The sequence below is a fragment of the Bos taurus genome, chromosome 27, assembly GCF_002263795.3.
Source record: "Bos taurus isolate L1 Dominette 01449 registration number 42190680 breed Hereford chromosome 27, ARS-UCD2.0, whole genome shotgun sequence".
NCBI lineage: Eukaryota > Metazoa > Chordata > Mammalia > Artiodactyla > Bovidae > Bos > Bos taurus.
In genome coordinates this window covers 2,900,988-2,922,018 of record NC_037354.1, presented here as the reverse complement: position 1 = coordinate 2,922,018, position 21,031 = coordinate 2,900,988, and the positions used below count along the sequence as shown (strand labels likewise).

Below are 21,031 nucleotides of genomic sequence, written 5' to 3'. Positions count from 1 at the left end.
CTTTTCCATCCTCTAGGGGTTCACCCTCCTGCCTTGGTCCAGGACCCTTTCCTCATCAATGACTACCCGTGGAGTTCTCACACACCTGGCTCTGACCCAGTTTATCAGATGCATCTCTCTCTTATTTACTCATTCTGTCTCCATCTTCCACATTTACAGATCTTTCCGATTACATTGGGCCACCACATCGCCCAGGGTAACCTGTGACACCATCACATCATCAAGGTACCCCTTTCCCATGTAAGGTAACAGCCCCAGGTTGTGGATATTAACATGCAGGCACTTGGGAGCTGTGACCACAAAGGTATTCAGTTTCAATTCTTTACTTCTAAAAATCCTCTGGTTGCCCAGGACCTTAGTAAATCTACAGCATCATCTGCTGGCTTGCGTATTAATCAACTTTCCTTAAATTAGCTTGTAATGAAGGAATGACTGACTTTGTAATACAATCTTTGTGTTAAATGGCAGCTCCAAGCTGAGCCCCTGCCCTTGGGAAGGTAAGGGAACTACCAGCAGTTAGAAGGATGGGTCTTGTATGGAACCACCACCTGCCCCTACAGTCCCCTCCCCATAAAGAGGATGTATTTGTCGAATTCACACAGCTGAGTCATGAAATTCATGCAAGTTAATTCACCCTGGAGTATGATTCACTTGCATGGTTTGGCTCCAACCACAGAGAACAAATGATATAATTGTTACTAAATCCTCACCTTTGATTCTGCATAAAAGAAATCTGCACAGAATTTATGCATTTTTGAATGCATACACTGGTTTGATATATATCATGTAATTATCTTCCTGCTTTGTAGTTTACAAACTGCTTCATACATAATAAATCAGGAATCAACAAACTATGGCCCATGGGTCAAATCTGGACCATAAGCTAAGAATGATTGTTACATCATTAAGTGGCTTAAAAAAAATGAATAATATTTTCTTTGCAGAAAAATCACATGAAACTTAAATGTTGTGTCTGTAAGTAAGGTGGTTGGGACACGGGGGCAGCTTTGGTCCTTTAAGGGCAGAGGTGAACAGTTGCAACAGAGGCATTATGACTCATAAACCCTAAAATATTTCTGCCTGACCCTTTCTTGTCGAAGTCTGTCCATTAACTCAAAACTGACATTTCTATGGGTAAATATTTGCAAGATATGGAGGTGACAAGGGGATTTGTTTATGGCATTGTTAATGTTGACATGCAACTAACGGGTAATTCAACCTAGCTTTTGAGATCAGAATTCCACTCAAAGAGAATCTAATTAAGAATAAGCAATATTTTTTAAGCAACAGCACAACAAATGTGGATTTCTGTCACAAAAATTTCAGTTAGTAGATGTAGGTGAGTGGGATGGATGTGGGTTTCTGAATCCGGAATTCACTTCTCTCCTAGGCATTGTCACTAATAGGCAAAGAGGTAGGTGACCTGTTTCAAATAAAATTTGTAATGTAGTCTGACCAGGGGGGAAAAAAAGTGAGGGAGGGAGCCTTCAAACAAAATATTCCGATGATTAAATGTCTCCTGGAATGGGTCATATCCAGCATCACTAGTCAGTACCACACAAATCCTAGCAAAGAGGCAGATCTGAGTAGTGAATTACCTCTTACAGGAGATTATTTCAAATAGCGACATAAACACTGTTGCAATTGGTTCCAGTCAAGGTTTGGCTTTTTCACTTTGAATGGATGCTGTGCGTTTGTAAGCCTGAGAGTTGAAATAGAGTACCCTGACATCAAAAAGCTCGCCTGTATATTTCAATGGACACAGCTTTTCATCAACGTACCAGAGCTAGCAGGGATATGCTGTACATAGCCATCCTGAAATTCTGGGAATAGAATACAGTTACCAGCTCAACCGGGCAGCTGTGGGCGCTCCAGCCCCAAAAGGGCCCTGCCAGCTTCAGCTGCAAGGCAGTTTGTTCACCCCTGACATATCATCTGCATGAATAAGCATCACTTTGAAAATAGATTTGCAGCTGAGATGCAAAGTAACTATATGGTGCATGCTGCTGCTGCTGCTGCTGCTAAGTCACTTCAGTCGTGTCCAACTCTGTGTGACCCCATAGACGGCAGCCCACCAGGCTCCCCCGTCCCTGGGATTCTCCAGGCAAGAACACTGGAGTGGGTTGCCATTTCCTTCTCCAATGCATGAAAGTGAAAAGTGAAAATGAAGTCGCTCAGTCATGTCCGACTCTTAGCTATCCCATGGACTGCAGCCCACCAGGCTCCTCCGTCCATGGGATTTTCCAGGCAAGAGCACTGGAGTGGGGTGCCATTGCCTTCTCTGATATGGTGCATAACCCCATGCAAGTAACATCAAAATGCTTTGGGAACATTCACATGGCATCTGTATTGTCTCTTTAAAAACCTTGATATAGGTCTTTTCAAGTCCAATTTACAGACTGGAAAACTGAGGTTCAGAAAGGATAACCCAAGGTTATAATGTCTCAGTCAGTACAGGTGGAGGCAACACACATTCATCCATCCACCTGAAGCATCCAGTCCAGTGGTGGTCAGGCCACTGGCCGGAGTGAAACATGTCACATGATTTCTAACCATCAAGAGCTCCTCTGCCTGAAACGTCCTTTACTCCATAATGGCACGAAGTTGTTAGCAGTTGGAAGTAAATTACTCTTTTTTTATGACAACCAGAGTCCACCTTGGAAGTGGACTGGCTATTTTAAACAGCTTAACCAGATATTGAGCGTGTCTCACTTTTGAAACATTTAATTTTGTTTAATATACTAATTGACACACACACACATGAGGCGTTTTGAATCTTTTTGACAGTTCTTGTCGCTAATCTCATAAACACCCCTCTTCTCCACTTCAGAAGGAAGGGCCCAGGTTGTGAATCTGCAGATGGACCCTGGTGACACTGGATGTTATGAGTTGTTTGAGTCGCTTCAGGTGAAACAGAATTGCCAAGTGATCGAATACTGAAGGGCAGAATTGTATCATTTACATATTTCTAGTCCTTTGGTAATTCATTATGATCCCAGTCCTGATAAGAAGAAATAAGAGCTCAAAAGAATATCAGCTCACTTAGTCATCCTTAATGAAGAGGAATCAAAATGTTCAATACTTGTGAAAGCCTTCATTCCATCAAGGATGAATGTGGCATTTGTCTGCAGACAAAGGTGGAATTACCTGCAGTGCTTCAAGGTGGAATGCAGCTAACAAATATTTCTGTTTTAGGCAACTCAGCATGTAGACGGTTGGTGCTCACTTGTGAAGGCGGGTTTGAGATGGGGCATTTGTGAGGCTGGATTACAGGGAGCTGTTTTCATTCTCTCTTACAGGCTGACCGGCATGAACCTCCCTTCTCCTGTCATCAGTAGCAAGAACTGGTTGCGGCTCCATTTCACATCTGACAGTAACCACCGACGGAAAGGATTTAACGCTCAGTTTCAAGGTAAGAAGGCTTCATCTTATATGACAAAAAATAGCAGAAGATACTCTGGTCCTCTGGCAACCCTGAAATTTTAGGACTCTCTTGCTAAAGATGAAACAAGAGTTATAAATTTGAGTGAAAATGGCTTCTATCTCTCATATGAACTGTTAACTTTGGAATAGTTAGCAACTTCTTAGTAAAGTTTTACTGCGGTGACAGTATGCTGTATATTTTATTGTTTTGCTGGAATTATTGCTAAGTTTTAACCAGTAAGTCAAGGAACATGTAATAGCACTCATTTCAACCACTATGCACCCACCCAGTAAATAACAGTTTCTGATTATTTTCTTTATTTGCTTACTAAGAGGGATGTAGCATACGGGTTGCATGAAAGTGCATAAATGCATCATCTTATCACTTTTAGTCCTAAGGTGTATTCACACTCCACAAATGCAACTGCTTAATGATTGGTGATTTACACACAGCTACCCTGTGTTGTGCTTAATTGTTTAGTTGTGTCTGACTCTTTGCAACCCCTGTTCAGTAGCCCACCAGGCTCCTCTGTCCATGGGGATTCTCCAGGCAAGAATACTGGAGTGGGTTGCCTTGCCCTCCTCCGGGGTATCTTCCCCACCCAGGGATCGAATCCAAGTCTCCTGCATTACAGGAAGATTCTTTACTGTCTGAGCCACCATGGAAGCTCAAGAATACTGGAGTGGGTAGCCTATCCCTTCTGCAGGGGATCTTCCCAAACCAAGAATTGAACCGGAGTCTCCCGCATTGCAGGTGGATTCTTTACCAGCTGAGCTACCAAGGAACCAGTGAAAAGTGAAAGTGAAGTCGCTCAGTTGTGTCTGACTCTTAGCGACCCCATGGACTGTAGCCCACCAGGCTCCTCCATCCATGGGATTTTCCAGGCAAGAGTACTGGAGTAAGGTGCCATTGCCTTCTCCACCAAGGAACCCCAAGGGACTGCAAAACAAAAACACCAGATGGTTTGTAACTGGGTGAAACAGAGAGCTTGCCATCAATAGTATATTGGGTTGATTTTGAATCTTTTTGTATCTAATTCTAGATACAAAAAAATATCTCACCTGGATAGCATTTTATCAATTCCTACATGTTTCCAATAGTCAATAATTGCTATCAATACTCTGAAAAATGCAATAGAAACTATTATACATGCATCTGAAAATAAAGCAAACTAGGATGGCTCTGTCAGAAAGCTAGATGCTTTCTCAAGCAAACTTCTCCAGCTTTCCCCAAACCGTGGCCAATTCAATGAAGGCAGAATTCCCTGAACGCTTGGCACATGCAAGCTGGGAGCCTAAAATGACGAAATGACGACAACCCCCATGCTCCAGAAACTCACAAATCACGAAGACAGTGTGCAAACAACTCTGTCTATGAAGGATAGAACATAAAGTCATAGATGCCAGCCACTGAGGGAGGTTTTAGTCATGTTCCAGCCAGTGAGTCTGAATGCCACCTATCTGAAATACATTTATTTTCTTTTTATAAATTTTATCGGAGTAGAGTTGATTCACAATGTTGTGTTCGTTTTGAAACACATTTTGAAATCCATAATGCCCTTACTGTGTCCTTTTGGGCAAGAAGTAAAAAAGAAAAAACTAAGAATGATTTTCAGGTTTTTAAATACAGATGATGCTGAGGAGGGTGCCTGTGGTAGGTTTTACCTGCCACTGGTCCACAGGCACATGGACCCTCACAGCACGTGCAGGACTTGGAGGCTGGGGACAATTTTGTTTCGCCTAAATGCATTTTATCTCTAAGGAGCATTGTCCGTCTGTCAGTTTCTTCTGATGCTCCCAGAAAGTTCTTAGACTGCAAATATACTGCCTTGAACTTGAGGAGAGTCACACCAATTTGTTCTCACTAATCCCAGGATCCAGACAAGGCTGATGTTTTTCTTCTCAGACCTGCCTTTATGTGCCTTGATCTTTCAAGGCCATGTATTCTAACTGCAGCTATAGGAGAACAGGCCTGGAAAGCACAGACCAATGGGAGCTGGGGTCTCATGGGGATAAAAATGGGGGGAGCTGAAGAATATCCCACTCAGTCTTGGAGGAAATTCTGAGTTTTCTCCATATTATTTCCCATCAACAGATACATCTGTCTCTGATTTAAGACCCTCGTAGAGAACTATTTAGAATCACAGTTGACTAATCAGTTGGTGCATTATAGAGTTATTGCTAAAGTGGTGATCGATCTTCTCCAAAAGTCCTACTTAGTTGATACATATGGAAATACAGAAACATTTCCAGGTGTAATCCTCTCAACCTGATCATTGAATCCGGCACCTGGACCAGTGACTGAAAGATGAAAAATAGAATATCAAGTTTGAAGATGTTCCAAATTGGTAGGTACAAGAAGCAATTGCAATGTTGCAACACCACATATCAGCCACTGGTTTTGTATGTATATCATGTATAACATGTTCATATATATTTGCATTTATGTAAAAGAAGAAATGTCAATAACCTCAGATATGCAGATGATACCACTTTTATGGCAGAAAGTGAAGAGGAACTAAAAAGCCTCTTGATGCAAGTGAAAGCGGAGAGTGAAAAAGTTGGCTTAAACTCAACATTCAGAAAATGAAGATCATGGCATCCGGTCCCATCACTTCATGGCAAATAGATGGGGAAACAGTGGAAACAGTGTCAGACTTTATTTTTTGGGCTCCAAAATCACTGCAGATGGTGACTGCAGGCATGAAATGAAAAGACGCTTACTCCTTGGAAGGAAAGTTATGACCAACCTAGATAGCATATTCAAAACCAGAGGCATTACTTTGCCAACAAAGGTCCGTCTAGTCAAGACTATGGTTTTTCCAGTGGTCATGTGTGGATGTGAGAGTTGGACTGTGAAGAAAGCTGAGCACCGAAGAATTGATGCTTTTGAACTGTGATGTTGGAGAAGACTCTTGAGAGTCCCTTGGACTGCAAGGCGATCTGACCAGTCCATTCTGAAGGAGATCAGCCCTGGGATTTCTTTGGAAGGAATGATGTTAAAGCTGAAACTCCAGTACTTTGGCCACTTCATGCGAAGAGTTGACTCACTGGAAAAGACTCTGATACTGGGAGGGATTGGGGGCAGGAGAAGAAGGGGATGACAGAGGATGAGATAGCTGGATGGCATCACCGACTCTATGTTCATGAGTTTGAGTGAACTCTGGGAGTTGGTGATGGACAGGGAGGCCTGGTGTGCTGCAATTCATGGGGTTGCAAAGAGTCAGACACGCCTGAGCGACTGAACCGAACTGAACTGAACTGAAAAGTAATGATTAGTAAAATTAATATGTAACCGTCCAGGCTCCTCTGCCCATGAGATTCTCCAAGCAAGGATACTGGAGTGGGTTGCCATGCCCTCCTCTAGGGGATCTTCCCAACCCAAGGATCAAACACACGTCTGTTATGTCTCCTGTATTGGCAGACAGATTCTTTACCACTAGTGCCACGTGGGAAGCCCATATTAAAATATATTTGTATATATATATATAAAAGTGATGATTAGAAAAATTTGCGCATAAAACCAAAGAGATGAAAAGATGTGAGACTACAAGGAGGGGTAAACGTGGCTCAGCAGTGATGTGTAAGAAAAGCTCTTCAGGCTGACACTGACGCTCAAGTCCAGGACTTAAAGGATGGGAGGGGCTGCCCTTTCCTCATTGGCCTCGAGTCTTATATCACAGGAAAGGTCATGACATCACAACTAAGGCCGGATCTCAGCTGACCATCCACGGACAGTCAGATTCAGCACTGGATGTCATCCTTTTGAAAGCAAAGGTTACAGAACAGAGAGGACCATGAAGATAGTAAGAAATGTTCAAAACAGGAACTGAGGACGCTGAGAAGGAGCATGGTCAACGCCAGGCAGGAAGGCATCACGTGTGGTTTTCTGGCTTCTGGGGGCAGAACTGTCACCCGTGAACAAAAGCCACAGGTGGACCTTCCTGCCAACCCCAGAACAAGCCCGGGGGCAGCAGAAGGCAGGATGCAGAGCACCGGCCTAGGCGGGCCTCTGGGAGCCCATGGCCGCCTCGCTGACATCCCCACTGGACACAGGGCTGCCTGGATGTTGCAGGGAGGCCTCAGTATTTTCACTCTGAGGACAGATACTTCGTGTCTTAGAGGAAGGTATACTGTTCTTGTAAATGTTCTTTTTTTCTTTTCTACCTAGATTGAACATCAGGAAGCCCCAATTTATATTGTACTATATTTCAACTAAACAAATTCAAGGGGGAAAAAAAAACCACGCTGTTGTTATTAACTCCACACTTGCTAAGAAGAAAACAAAGTAGAAGAGCAATCTAGAAAAGCAGCAAGAAGAATAATAATAGTGAAAACAGTCTAGTGAAAGCTAGTTTAATATCTATGGAAATATTCTCTCAAAGAATCTGAATCTTGGAGTATTTGGTGGAGAAGGGGAACATTAGAAAACACATTTCTGTGCCCACTGCTTTCAACATTATTGTAGTCACATTTATCATTTGCAGTCACTCTTATGACTATAAAATTTCCACCAGTGTTACTCAGAGTGAATGAGACAGCAGATGGTGTGAGATTCCTGTGAAAACTGTTTGTGTTCCTAAGCTGCCAACGCGGCCCCCTGCTGGCGTCTCTGCCATTGAATCTGCCCCTCTGATGGGAGGATGAAGCCTGCAGAGATTTTTACAACTTCTAAAAACAAAGAATCCATTCCTTTCAACTTGGGGCCTTTCTTGGTCAGATAAACAGCCGTCCACCAGAGTAGCATGGTCTTTCTCATCATCCTTTATGTTTCTACTTTTCATCCTGGTGTCTTTCTTTCTCTGAACCTTGCACTTCATTCTTTGGCTTTTCTCTCTTCGATCATGCCATCAAGTTATGCCAGAAGTAGAAGTAAGGTTGATTGACAGGTAAAACAGCTCTGTAGTTGCTAAATATATTCACCTTTAAAACAGCATTATGAGCAAAAAAAACGTGTCAAATGCAATAAGAGCCACTTGATAGATTTGCAATATCATGTGTCTCTTATGGGCCCTCACAGAATGACAGATTTATGTAGGACATGCTATTCTTTAAATCAACTGAAAATTGAGCCCATTCTTTATATGTTGCCTCCATCATTAATTATAATTGAATAATTGCCTTCTTAGCACAATCCATCATGTAGACATTTCTGATGTCTAAAGGATGAGTTTTTTTTAAAGATATATTAACCTTGAACCGTAAGTACCTCTCCAGTATGAAGTAGCTATATATGTGTCAAGCTCCAGTTTTACATACGTTCATCTATTTGTAAAAATACAGTTTTCACAAAATGAAATTCCCATTGATTTCTGTAACTGATCAATCATGTGGAAAGTATTTTAATAAAGTTCCAGTTTATATAGAGAATATCTTTTAAATCAAGGGAAAACCTGACTGGATTTAAATTTTGCATCGACACAAATAATGGCATTCTTTTTATTTTATTACATTCTATACAACTCTTGGTTTTTCCTTTTTATTAAAAATGAAGAACTTTGTATAAAATGAAGACTTTTCTGTTGTTAAACACATGTTTTGGGGCTTCCCTGGTGGCTCGGTGGTAAAGAATCTGCCTGCCAATGCGGAAGACGTGGGTTTGATCCCTCACTGGGGAAGATCCCGCATACTTTGGAGCAGCTAAGTCCGTGCGCCACAAATACTGAGCCTGTGTTCAAGAGCCCGAGGGCCACGACTACCGAGCCCCTGTGCCCTGGGGTGCGTGTTCCACAACAAGAGAAGCCACCGCAACGAGAAACCCACACCCCGCAACTGGAGAGTGGCCCTCACCCACCCACAACTGGAGAAAAGCCTGTGCATCAGCAACAATGGCACAGCCAAAAATAAATAAAACATGGTTTGGAAAACTGGAAGCTTCACCTTTTGAGATTAATTCAAATTCAGGTAGAAACCACACATTCTCCCTTCATTGTGCAGGGCTCCCCTTTGCTATAACCTGAAATACAGTCCTAGAGGCTCTGCCTCCGAGGTCAAGGACGTGGATCCTGAGGCCCTTTGTATCTGTGTCTCTGTCTAGGACAGTAAACAGTAAGGACCATAAACTAGAACCTGGAAGGGGCTCAGTTGTCATGTGTGTTGAAGAAATGAAGGAAACCAAGAGCTCTTCCTCTTCCCGGGGTTTCTGAACCACTGGTCTGCAGAACCAGTGAGGAACCCCTAGGTGGCGCTCTGGCTCATTTCTGTGGCCTTGGGCACCGTGCACCCTTCTACTGAGGGGCCCTTCCAAGTTTCCTGGTTTTCTTTCAATCAAAATAAACTAGTGAAATCTCATCTTATAACCCCTAAGTAATTCTTGCTGTTTAGTCGCTAACTCGTGTCCGATTCTTTGCAATCCCATGGACTGCAGCCCCCCAGGCTCCTCTGTCCATGGGATTCTCCAGGCAAGAATACGGGAGTGGGTTGTCATTTCCTTCTCCAGGGGATCTTCACAACCCAGGGATCAAATCTGGGTCTTGTGCATTGGTAGGCAGATTGTATACCAATGAGCCACCAGGGAAAGCCATGCAATTCTTAAAACCTCAAAAAGGAAAAAAGTTTTTAATAAATATAAATTCACTAAAATCAGAAACGCATACCACTTTCCTTAAATATATACTTTAACTTCTCTCAGAACCAGAGATTCCCGCAACTCTAAGATTTTCAATAATTCACAGAAGATGCCCATCTCTGTGTTTCCAGCTGCTGACTCTTGTCCTCTCCTTTTTCATTAAGTACTTTTTATTAGCCAATATCCTTTCTGCCTTGTGTATCTCACTATCTTAGTCTACAAAATGAGAATAATAAAATCCGCCTCCCCAGATCATCGTGGGTAGCAAATAAAATGAAAAGAAGGTGTAGTGAGTGCTTTGTAAGCAGCACTGAGATGTCAGAGCATGCATCACCCATCAGTAATCTTCCTCGAGCTTAATGTCTTCCTCACCAAATTAACTAAAACAAGCAGTTTGTTCTTCAGCATTTTAAGGGATATTTTAAAACTTATATAATGGACTGACTGCTGGCTTACATTGTTGGCAGTAATTTGGACAAGCACAGACCCTCTGGACAGCTGTTTCAAGGTAAAATTGGACCCCCGTCTTCTCTAGACCCAGCAATTCCACTTTGGGTACATGCCCACTAGAAATGAGCACAGGTATGCAAAAGGACAGAGAACATGCACTGGAGATTCACCCACGATTGTCAGACACTGCAGTAAACCTAAATGTCCAGCCACAGTAGAGCATATGAAGAAAGGGCGTATTCATCCAGCAGAACACGAAATAAAAATGAAAAAGGACAAACTACTTCTATAAGTAACAACATGAGGAATCTCACAGACATACTGTGGAGTAAACGGACCCAGACGCAGACACATGCACCCTGACATCTGGGGATCTGCAAAATCATGGTTTACATTGGTTGTTATTGATGTTCAGTCACACTGTCACGTCTGACTCTTTGTGACCACATGGACTGCAGCATCCCAGGCTTCCCTGTCCTGTGTTTTCTCCTGGATTTGCTCAAAATCATGTCCATTGAGTCGGTGATGCCATCCAATCCAACCATGTTATCCTCTGTTGTCCCCTTCTCCTCCTGCCTTCAATCTTTCCCAGCATCAGGGTCTTTTCTAATGAGTCTGTTCTTCATATCAGGTGGCCAAAGTATGGGAGCTTCAGCTTCAGCATCAGTCCTTCCAATGATTTAATATTCAGGGTTGATTTCCTTTAGGATGGACTGGTTGGAGGACTTATTGCTAAAGAAGAGCACCATGCTTTTTGCATGTTTACATTTCAATTTAAAAAGTGTTTTTTTAAAGGGTCAGAACAATCCCCGTCCTCCAAAATGTAAATTTCTATAGAATTTTCTTACAAATAGGCGCAGACAAAAATACCTAGAGGTCCCCCCACTCAATGTCATGATGTGTCAAAGGTCAACATTAGGAAGGGGGTCCCACTGCACAGCAGGGAAGGGGACAGTAAGCGGTGGCCACACCACACAGCCTGGGAATACATGGCAGCACCAGGCCATCAGCAGGACCCTGTGTTCTCTGTTCATTGTCATCCTCTCAACTCTATTTCCTCCATATCTTGCTGCACTGCTTCCTTTGTTGCCAATCAGAACACCTTTCCTTGGGGAGCAGCGATTTATTTTTGTGAAAGGGAAATCCCATAGAAAAGAGTGTCACTATAAGACAACTATGAGCAAGTGACAGCTTTATCCATTTTCACCTCTGCTGATGTCAGAGGAAGCAGAAGGGCTATTGGAGACAGTTTCCCAGAGGAAGGACCACCTAGGTGTGTCCAGGGCATCCAGGAAGGAGGAGGGGAGGGATCTGGGCAAAGGAGCATCGAATGCAGAGGGGCATTCGGGCTTCTACAAACACAGCCCGTCAGTCCTGGGGTCAGAGGGGGAGACAGAGAAGGAGAGGGAGGCGAGGGATGCAGGGGAAAGGGAGGATTTATGCTACCCTTAAAAACTGTAACTGGGGGTAAAAGGAGGATCTCTGGAGCATTTGAGGAGTATGATGGGAGGGAGAGCAGTGCACACAACTCTGTTGCCAAGGCTGCAGGGTGGTCCCCTTTGATAGCTCTTGGTGGCTGGGGGCAGACAGCCTGGGGCATCTCAGGAAGAAGGGTTGCTGGGGGACACTCTGAGACACTGAGCACAGTAAGGGGGACCGACCCTGAGTCATCGTGTTTAACAAAGAGGAAAAAATGTGGCTGAGATAAAGACATAAGATGCCCTTCATCCCAAGGCTCAGCCATGGGCTTCCTGGGTGGCTCAGCTGGCAAAGAACCCATGTGCTGGTGCAGGTGACGCAGGGAACATGAGTACAGTCCCTGGGTCAGGAAGGTCCCCTGGAGGAGGATGGCAGCCCACTCCAGTGTTCCTGCCTGGAGAATCCCATGGGCGCAGGAGCCTGGTGGGCTACAGTCCATGGGTCGCAAAGAGTCAGACCTGAGCACGTGTACCACCCAAGGCTCAGCCACCACCACATTTAAAGCATCAATATATTTGACAGAGACCATGTCCATCAGAGGGGAATGTGTGTGTGTGCCTGCACGTGCAATGGTGATCATGGTAGATGCAAGTAGTGGCAGCCTGTGCTCTTCAGAGTCCAGTGAACCAGAGCTGGACAAGAGACACAGAATGGATTCCAGGCTGAGTAAGCAGTGGCCTGGCTGTGACCCGCTTCCTCCAGGGAACGCACGCGGGAGGGAGCTTGTGTTAATTAGCACATTGTCAGATACTTGTGGAGAGCCCACTGTGTGCCCACAACGCTTCCATCTGTGCTGGGAAAGCCCCATTTCTCACGGAGCTGGCCTCCTGGGGAGGGAGACAGAAATCCATCAAACAAGTTGAGTGCATGCTGGTCGGGGAAACATTAGGGTCTCGGTCAAGAAAGGCCCTTCAGAGGGAACAGTGTCTGAGCTGAGACCCCAGTGGCTTATGATGGTTAGGAAAAGAGCTATGTGGGCAGTGAACAAGGCAAGTGTCAGTACTCTGCAGGAGGAGCGACCGAGGAAGAACACAGGATGCTGCAGGGCAATAACTGCAGAGACAGGTCAGGGGACAGTCCCGTGGGGCCCTGTGGGGTCTGCAGGGGCCTGTCAGGCTTATTTGATTTATAAGGCAAGGCTCTGGAGTGTCTGGAAAATGAGGAGGCAGGTGTGAGATCTGAGCCCATCATTTGAGCTTGCCTATAGAGAAAGCCCCTCTGTGAACCGTTCTCCTGTCCCCTCCAAGGGGGATGGGGAGTCTTCTACACGAATAGATGGCCCTGTCTTCTCTCTCATCTGGGTTTCTGGGCCCCAGTCCTGAGATATGGGTCATATCACAGCACTGGCAAATTGTGCTTTCTTGACTGCAGGGTGGAGGGCACGGCTGAGCTCAGGTGATGGGCTGGGGCAGCACACCTGGGGTCACCTGTCTGCAGGGCTCTTGTCCTGGCCCAGGTGACATACCCCTCACCTGCTTCCACCGGCCCAAATTCCAGCCCCACTTCGTAGCATCATGTGGGCTGACTGTACATGATGTATTGGACCCACCGACTTAACCTTTGTAAAAGAGGGGAAGTGGGTGTGATTGTGTGAGCGTGTGCCAGGACATTCACAGACCACAAGGTGAAAACCCATCGTGAACAGGACGGGACAAAGACAACGTGCCTAGATTCAGGAGTGTTACTGCTTCGACTAGACATCAGGCACAGGTTCTTACTAATGTTGAAAAAGAGAACATATTTTTTAAGGAAAGTGCATGGTTTTACTCATTAGAGATGTTAAATTAATAGATAGAAGGCTCACCGGGAGACGGCCTAATGGAATAAATGAACTTTTGAGTCCGTTCCAGACTTTTGATTTAAGTCTGCGCATCTTCATGTATTGATCAATTTAAAACTTGTATTTGAAATATTCATGCACAGTAAATCATAGCCATTCCACATAAAAGCACTTAAACTAAAGCCGCTTTTTCCCTAAACTCCTAAGTGTGGTTCCCACTGGGCAATTGGGAACTGGCAGCATTATTTAGTAAATCATGGCTGTTTAGAATACATTAATATGTGAGCACAGGTAGATGTTACGTTCTTATGCTTGGTGAGTATAAAAGCTTCGGGTGGTTATTACTCCCCCGGTAAACTGTCTTTCCACAATTTTTGTTTACATGCCATTAGATGGAAATTATTCTGGTTTTTCATTTATCAGCTCCTAATGTGCTCTCTTCACGCTTTCGCTAAGCTGGCAGTTTAATCAGTCCAATCTGGAGGCTGTGTTTATAGAGTTTTTTTTTTGCTAAATGTGCATGTCCATTTCTCATAAGGGACTCAATACTTTGGAAGTTAAGACATCATGGTGTACTTGGCCCGTGTCAGGGGGCTGCCAGTATTTCCACTGAGAAACCCTTGCAGTCATCACCGTGTGGAGTTTCTTCACTGTCCCTGCCCTAATGCTGATATGGCAGGGAGGTGCTGGAGTTACGGCTTACCTGAGTGCTCAGAGCTGTAGGGACATGGATGGTCAGTCAGAGCTGTGTGGAAGCCGGGAAGTTTGAAAAGGCACAAGCCATGTTGCTTGTTCTCTTAATCACCAGTCAGATGACTCAGATTGTACAATGACTCTTCTGCTTGATGTAGCACAGATTTTAGGATAAGCCCAGGGAGGTTATCCCAGAGGCTGTCTTGTTTTAGCTAGAGCTTCACACCCCTCATGAAAGGGTGGTACTGTCACTTCCGAGGATAAACACAAGACTCAACTCTTGTGTTAAGACCCAGCTCAGATCCATATGTGGGTTGAAAATAGGTTTTGAAGCAACATGGAGCAAAAGCTTATTTCTGGGCACCTGTGGAATCTGGTTTCCTCAACTTGCATCAGCATGTTTTGAGTTGCATGAAGAACACCTATACTCTCCTAATGGTGTTTTTTTCTGCTTTATTGAGGTATAATTGAGTAATAAACTTGTACATATTCAAAGTGTGCAATATGACAATTTGATGTACATAAAGGATATAGGATTCTCACTATCGAGTTACTAAACACATGTGTCACGTTACATATTTACCTTTTATTTTTGGTGAGAACACGTGAATTCTCTTCTCGTTGGAAATTTCGCTCATACCATGCAGCGTCACCACCTGTTGTCACCATGGTGCACATTAGGCCCGCAGACCTTGGTCATCTGATTACTGAAAGCTTGTTCCTTTCACCAGCCTCTACCTGTTTCTCCCAGCTCCTACCCCTGGCTACCACTTGTCTATTTTCTGACTGACTCAAGTTCAAGACCTTAACCAAGTCAAAATTAGAGGTTTGCTTCTAGAAACGGTTATAAAGACCAGTGTCTCTTGCTTTCCTTAACCCAGATATTATCTGCCCAGCTACAAAACTGCAACACCTGAGAGCTTTTAAAAAGCACTCTGAGATTATGATTTGTTGATTTAAGATGAGGACCAACATTGGTATTTTTTTAAGGCTTTCCAGATTATTCACATGTGGAGCCAGAGTTAACAAAATGATGGAAACTATCTGTAAGTGTTCTGATACTTAATTTTACAATTTATACCACCAGTGATAATCTTCACTGCTTTAAAATTAAAAGTGGTGACTCAGTTCAGTTCAGTCGCTCAGCCGTGTCCGACTCTTTGCAACCCCATGAACTGCAGCACACGAGGCCTCTCTGTCCATCACCAACTCCCCAGAGTCCACCTAAACCCATGTCCATTGTGTTGGTGATGCCATCCAACCATCTCATCCTCTGTATCCCCAGTAGCGTACTGGGCACCTACCAACCTTGGGACTTCATCTTTCAGTGTGCTATCTTTTTGCCTTTCCATACGGTTCATGGGGTTCTCGAGGTAAGAATACTGAAGTGGTTTCCATTCCCTTCTCCAGTGGACCACATTCTGTCAAAAGTGGTGACTATTGCTTAATATTTTGAAATTCAAAAATTTAATTCCTTTTTGGATCTTCTACATTAAAAAAAATTATATATTAGAAATTACCTTGGAGTGTATCAGAATGAATATACAAAAAACAAATCTACTGTGATAGTAACAAAGAAGTGAGATAGTCATTTATCTCTTATTTTAGTTAATAGTTTATAGAATTGTAAGGCACAGAACATGCTATGTATTTATAAATATATTTAATTGATACCTTTTATAGGGAATTCAATCTAGTCTTATCAACTAATATCATCATTATTTTAATGTTTAGTCTTTAAAATGACTTAAAACAGAATATATTTGTTAATTCAACTTTCAATATAAAGGTATGGAATTTGGCCTTTTGCTCAAAGCATTTTTGAGAATATTCTTTTCTTTGTTTGAAGTAATTTATCTTTTCTGTTCAGAGTAATTTTTAGGCAATTCCAAACACTGAGACCAAAGTTTCTACAATGTGTTACGTTGCTTAATGCCAGTGTTAACTTTAGACCTGTATTGATTGCTATTGGTATTAAATGATAACATTGATTTAAAATTTAACTAGAACAAAATTCTTCTGTCATATGTTGGTTTCCATTTACTTATATTAACCTGAGATGTATTGAACACCTACTATTAGCAAGGCATTGAAACATATAATATGAGATTGCAGTAAAGAGCATACATCTCCTGCCTGAAGATGGAACAACAGGGAGGACCAGGCTTCCTTACTTCTACTGTTGTGATTCTCATGTATTTTTTTAATCTGTGTTTTTTGGAGATTGTTACCTCTGATCTTGGAGTTGGACAGGATGGGCTCAAATTTAAAACATTAATATCAACTTTACCAATTTATTTGTTGAAGGGAAAGGTAGTTATTAATTTTAACACCAACTTTTATCTTTATTTCTTTTTTAATTAAATACAATCACACAAAAATAGGTAGTAGTAGAATACTAATACATGGTAGCTATAACTTTTCTCAGTGTTGTATCAACCAATAATAATACATATTTTTAAGAATATATGAATTACATGATATATTAGGAATATATAAATCATAGTCGCAGGCATATTGTACGTATTTGATATGGGAAAGTGGTTAATAATTCACTGTCTTCACCTTCAGGAGTTTATAATTTAATTGGTAGCTCACAATATATATTTGGGTCAGTTTCTCCATTGAAAATGTAGTCTCTCCAGGCAGACTTCATGCATATAAACAAGCATTTATTTATTTTTGAACTTCATGTTTCCCTAAAATCCTAGGCTACAAGTAGACTTCGGGTAGAACATTTTGTCTAATCATAGAGAATACAGAGCTAGGATGATTGCTTCCAGTTATCGATGGGCCGTAGAAGACTCACTTTATAGACAGAAGGCAGATGCAGACAGGTATTCAATACAGAGACAGGTCAACAGAGACAGGTCAATACAGAGACAGACAGATGGACAGGACTTCTGATGGGAATGGGAGCAGAGGACACAGTGTGAAGTGGACAAAGACATGCTTGAGTGAGGGTGAAGCTGAGAAGAATGGGGGGAAATCGAGACTGAAAGGACAATTTGAGAAGTACAAAAAAAAAAAAAATCAAGCATACCTGGACAAAGTTTAATTCGATTTGACATCTGTGACAATTCAATACTTTGATTGAAAAGTATGCTTGGGCCAGAATGTGACTGATACTCTAAGGAACTCGAAGAGCTATGTGTGGACACCAGGAGCTTCATGAAGGTCACCTGGGCAGGCCTGACCTTTGAGCTGGATGATAAAAGGTTCAGAGAAATCAGCGTGTCATTGCCACAAGGAACTCAGACTATTGTAGGGCATGTGGTTCTTTCTAAACTTGCCTACACATTCAGAGAACAGAAATCTGGCATAGTGTCCATTTCCCAATGAGATGCTTAGACAGTCCCTATTATTGACTTATTTTTATCATGCCAGAAGGGATCCGTCTACACTATTTACACTGAATAATTCAGGTTTTAACAAAAAGTTAATCCCAAAGTCAAACAATGCATATCACAGGCATGCAGAAATAAGTCTGCCTACTGCAAACTCTAGAGCCAACGGAAATTGGATCACGTTTTATTTACTGAGATCCTGGGTAAAAAGAGCTTCATGTCTGTCATGAGATGTGCATAGTATGGTGATTAACTAGCGAGTCTAGACTAGACAATCTCACCTTATAAACCCTCTTGTGACACCATCTCCTTTCCCGTCTTTCACTGTAAAACCTCTTGAAAGGACGCCCTCCAGAGCATCCTAACCCCCTGGCATCCTGCCCTGTAGTCCAGAACCTCTGAACTGCCAAGCCCTGTCTTATTCACATGTGACTTCTCCCGCTTCTTGATTACCCACACATGAAGAACCTGGATTAGGTTCTGCCCTCGTCCCACTCTGTGCTCCTTGTACGGGGCGGCATCTCCCTCCTGAGCCTTGGGAGTGGATGCTCAGATTGGGACCCAGGAACCACTTGCTCCTCTTTCCTTACTTCCTTTTGCACCTTCCTTGGGTGCAGATCCCTGTGATTATTCCACCCCTCTTCCCCGTTACATGTCATGGAGTCTACACCCAGATTCCCTTCACTTGTGTCTGCACCATCGCGTCAGATCCCAACATCGCAACACCCACTGCTCCTTGTGTCTTTACCGTGCAGACACCATCCCCTTCCTCTCCATCCATAAACCACACCATCCTTCTCCGTGTGCTAGAGTGATGCCACCCACTTCTGAGAGCTCCTGCTTATGTTTCTCTATCTGTCATGTAGTTCTTGACTTGTATTGTAGTTCAGTCACCAAGTCATGTCAGACTCTTTGCGACCCCATGGACTGCAGCACACCAGGCCTCCCAGTCTCTTACCACCTTTTGGAGATTGCCCAAGTTCCTGTCCAATGAGTTGGTAATGCCATCCAACCATCTCATCCTCTGTTGCCCTCTTCTTTTGCCTTCAATCTTTCCCAGCCTCAGGATCTGTTAATTAGTCTTTAAGTTTGTGCTGATCAGTAAGGTAGCCAGCCACTGGCCACATGTGAGCACTCAACACTTAAAATGTGGCTGTTTCAGAGATGAGCTATAAGTATTAAAGGCCTTGGGTATCAATGACAATGTGAAAAAAAAAAAGGCTAAGACATTGCAAGTTGAAAAGATGATGTCTTTTATCATTTTAAATATTTTTAAACTTTTTGATGTGTTTATCAGAAAATTTTAAATTGCATAAGTGGTCACATGTGTGGCCCACACTTTATTTTACCAGGCAGCTCTGATGTAAGATTGGGAGTCAACTATTTAAAATATCAACCTTGCCAATTTCTTTCAGAAAAGGGTAATTATTAATTTTAATATCTACCTTTATATTTCTTTCTTCTTTAAAATAAATGTAATTATGTAAAAATAGGCAACACTTGGTAGGAAATTAATACATGATACCTATAATTTTTTAATATTTATCAACCAATAATAATAGATATTTTAAAGAATATATGAAGTATATGATATTTTAAGAATATATAAATCATATGTAGCAGACACACCAATTACTACTGTCTGAAATCTTCAAACTAAACCTACATCTTGGATTAAAATTTTAGTTTAAAAATTTAATAAACCAAAATCTGTAAGAATTCAAAGTATATGCTTTACTACCATTTATTCTTCAATCTGAATGAGTCTTTTTTTTTTTTATTTTCTTGGAAGTGAACAAAAGATAGGGATTATATGAAATTTCCCAGTGATTGAGAGAGAAAGAATTACACTATAAAAGAGAAAATGAAGAAAAGAATAATTTAAAAAAAGAAGAAAAGCATTTTAAGCAAAAAAGAGAGAAGAAAGAGTAAACAAATGTGGATTTTTTTTTTTTAATTCTCTAGATTGCTATGAACCAACCTTTGATATCCTGATTAAAATCTGAGTGTACACTCCCAAGAGGCCTCTGTGCTGCTCAGTAGGGGAACTCTGAGCTCCGTCCCTGTCTTTAGTCTCCAGGCCAAGGGCCAACAAAGGTCCCAGACCCCACAGTGGTGATAAAATGTGCAGGTCACACGTGAGCAGCTCCACTCCTTATTATGACCTTGGCCTGAAGGAGGCTAAATCAGCTTATGCTCCCCACACATTAGTCCTGACCACATAATAAGTGACATCATGAGTTTTATTAGAATAATAAGTTTAGTTTTTAAAACTTCCTATTTAAATATTTCTTGGAAAATCCCACTTGGATTACAATTTGCTTAATTGACAAAAATTCTCACAACCTGCATGTGAAGCAAGTGCTCTGTTGAAATAATTAACATTATTATTTGCAGCTATTAAAAGCGCAGTGACTGTGGAGAATTAAAATAATGCAGAATTAAATTCAGTGAAATTAATACCTTAATACCTTGGATTTTCATTCTGTGCAAAAGTGGTTCTATAATTTGCAAATTCCTTTATATTTAATTGATTCATTCAGTGACACCAGGAGAGTCCAGAATTTTAATTACAAGTATACTGAAGATGAAAGAGAGTTCTGGTATTATTTTTTCTCTAATGTTTAGAGAAAAGGTCATCTCTGCATAAAGACTTCTGTTAGTATTGTACACTTCTTGAAGTTCTATTTACCTGCTTCTCTGAATGGCCACTAAGTTAAAATGTCTGCATCACTTATTGTTAAAAAACTGGGGGAAAAAATTCAATCCCATTCTATCTCCACTGGTTATGAAATCTATTGCTTTTGTCTTGATAAGGGTGGATCAGTAATTTCGTATTTAATAATACTTTTTACATCCTTCAGACTCCTTTCAATGTTCCTTTTTTAATTCCTTTATAGGATTAGCAATTTGCAAATTGTATTTTCAGTCTTTTCTTATGAAATAAAGTTATAGCTCAGATGACCCTTTAAGGATTATTTCTTTATGGATTATTATCCTTTAGGCTTTATTTCATTAGCTAATTTTAATCTAATTAGTTATAGACAGGAAGCTTATAGTTTTGCCTGTTCTTATAATTTTCTTAGCAACAGGTACTCAAGAAATGAGTAGATATGATCCTTTGTGCATTTTTGACTGCCGCTGCTGCTAGAGTTTAAATGATAGGTATTAAAAATTAAAAAAAAAAAAGGAGCCTCATTGAACATTCTAAAAATCTCACTCTTTCTAGCTCTGTTGAAAAATCCAAGCTTCTTCTTTCTTCCTCTAGAAATTGTCACATCTTATAGACAA

General features: G+C 41.9%; 1 protein-coding gene across 2 annotated transcripts in view; it reads left to right on the top strand.

Moving 5' to 3' along the window:
• The window catches only part of CSMD1 (CUB and Sushi multiple domains 1), a 2,064,317-nt gene that overhangs the window by 1,291,434 nt on the left and 751,852 nt on the right, over positions 1-21,031 (top strand). For both annotated transcript variants that reach the window (XM_059882319.1, XM_024986326.2), the window contains exon 6: positions 3,300-3,412. In XM_059882319.1, coding sequence (XP_059738302.1) covers positions 3,300-3,412 — 113 coding nt within the window. The remainder of the gene's footprint in view (positions 1-3,299; positions 3,413-21,031) is intronic.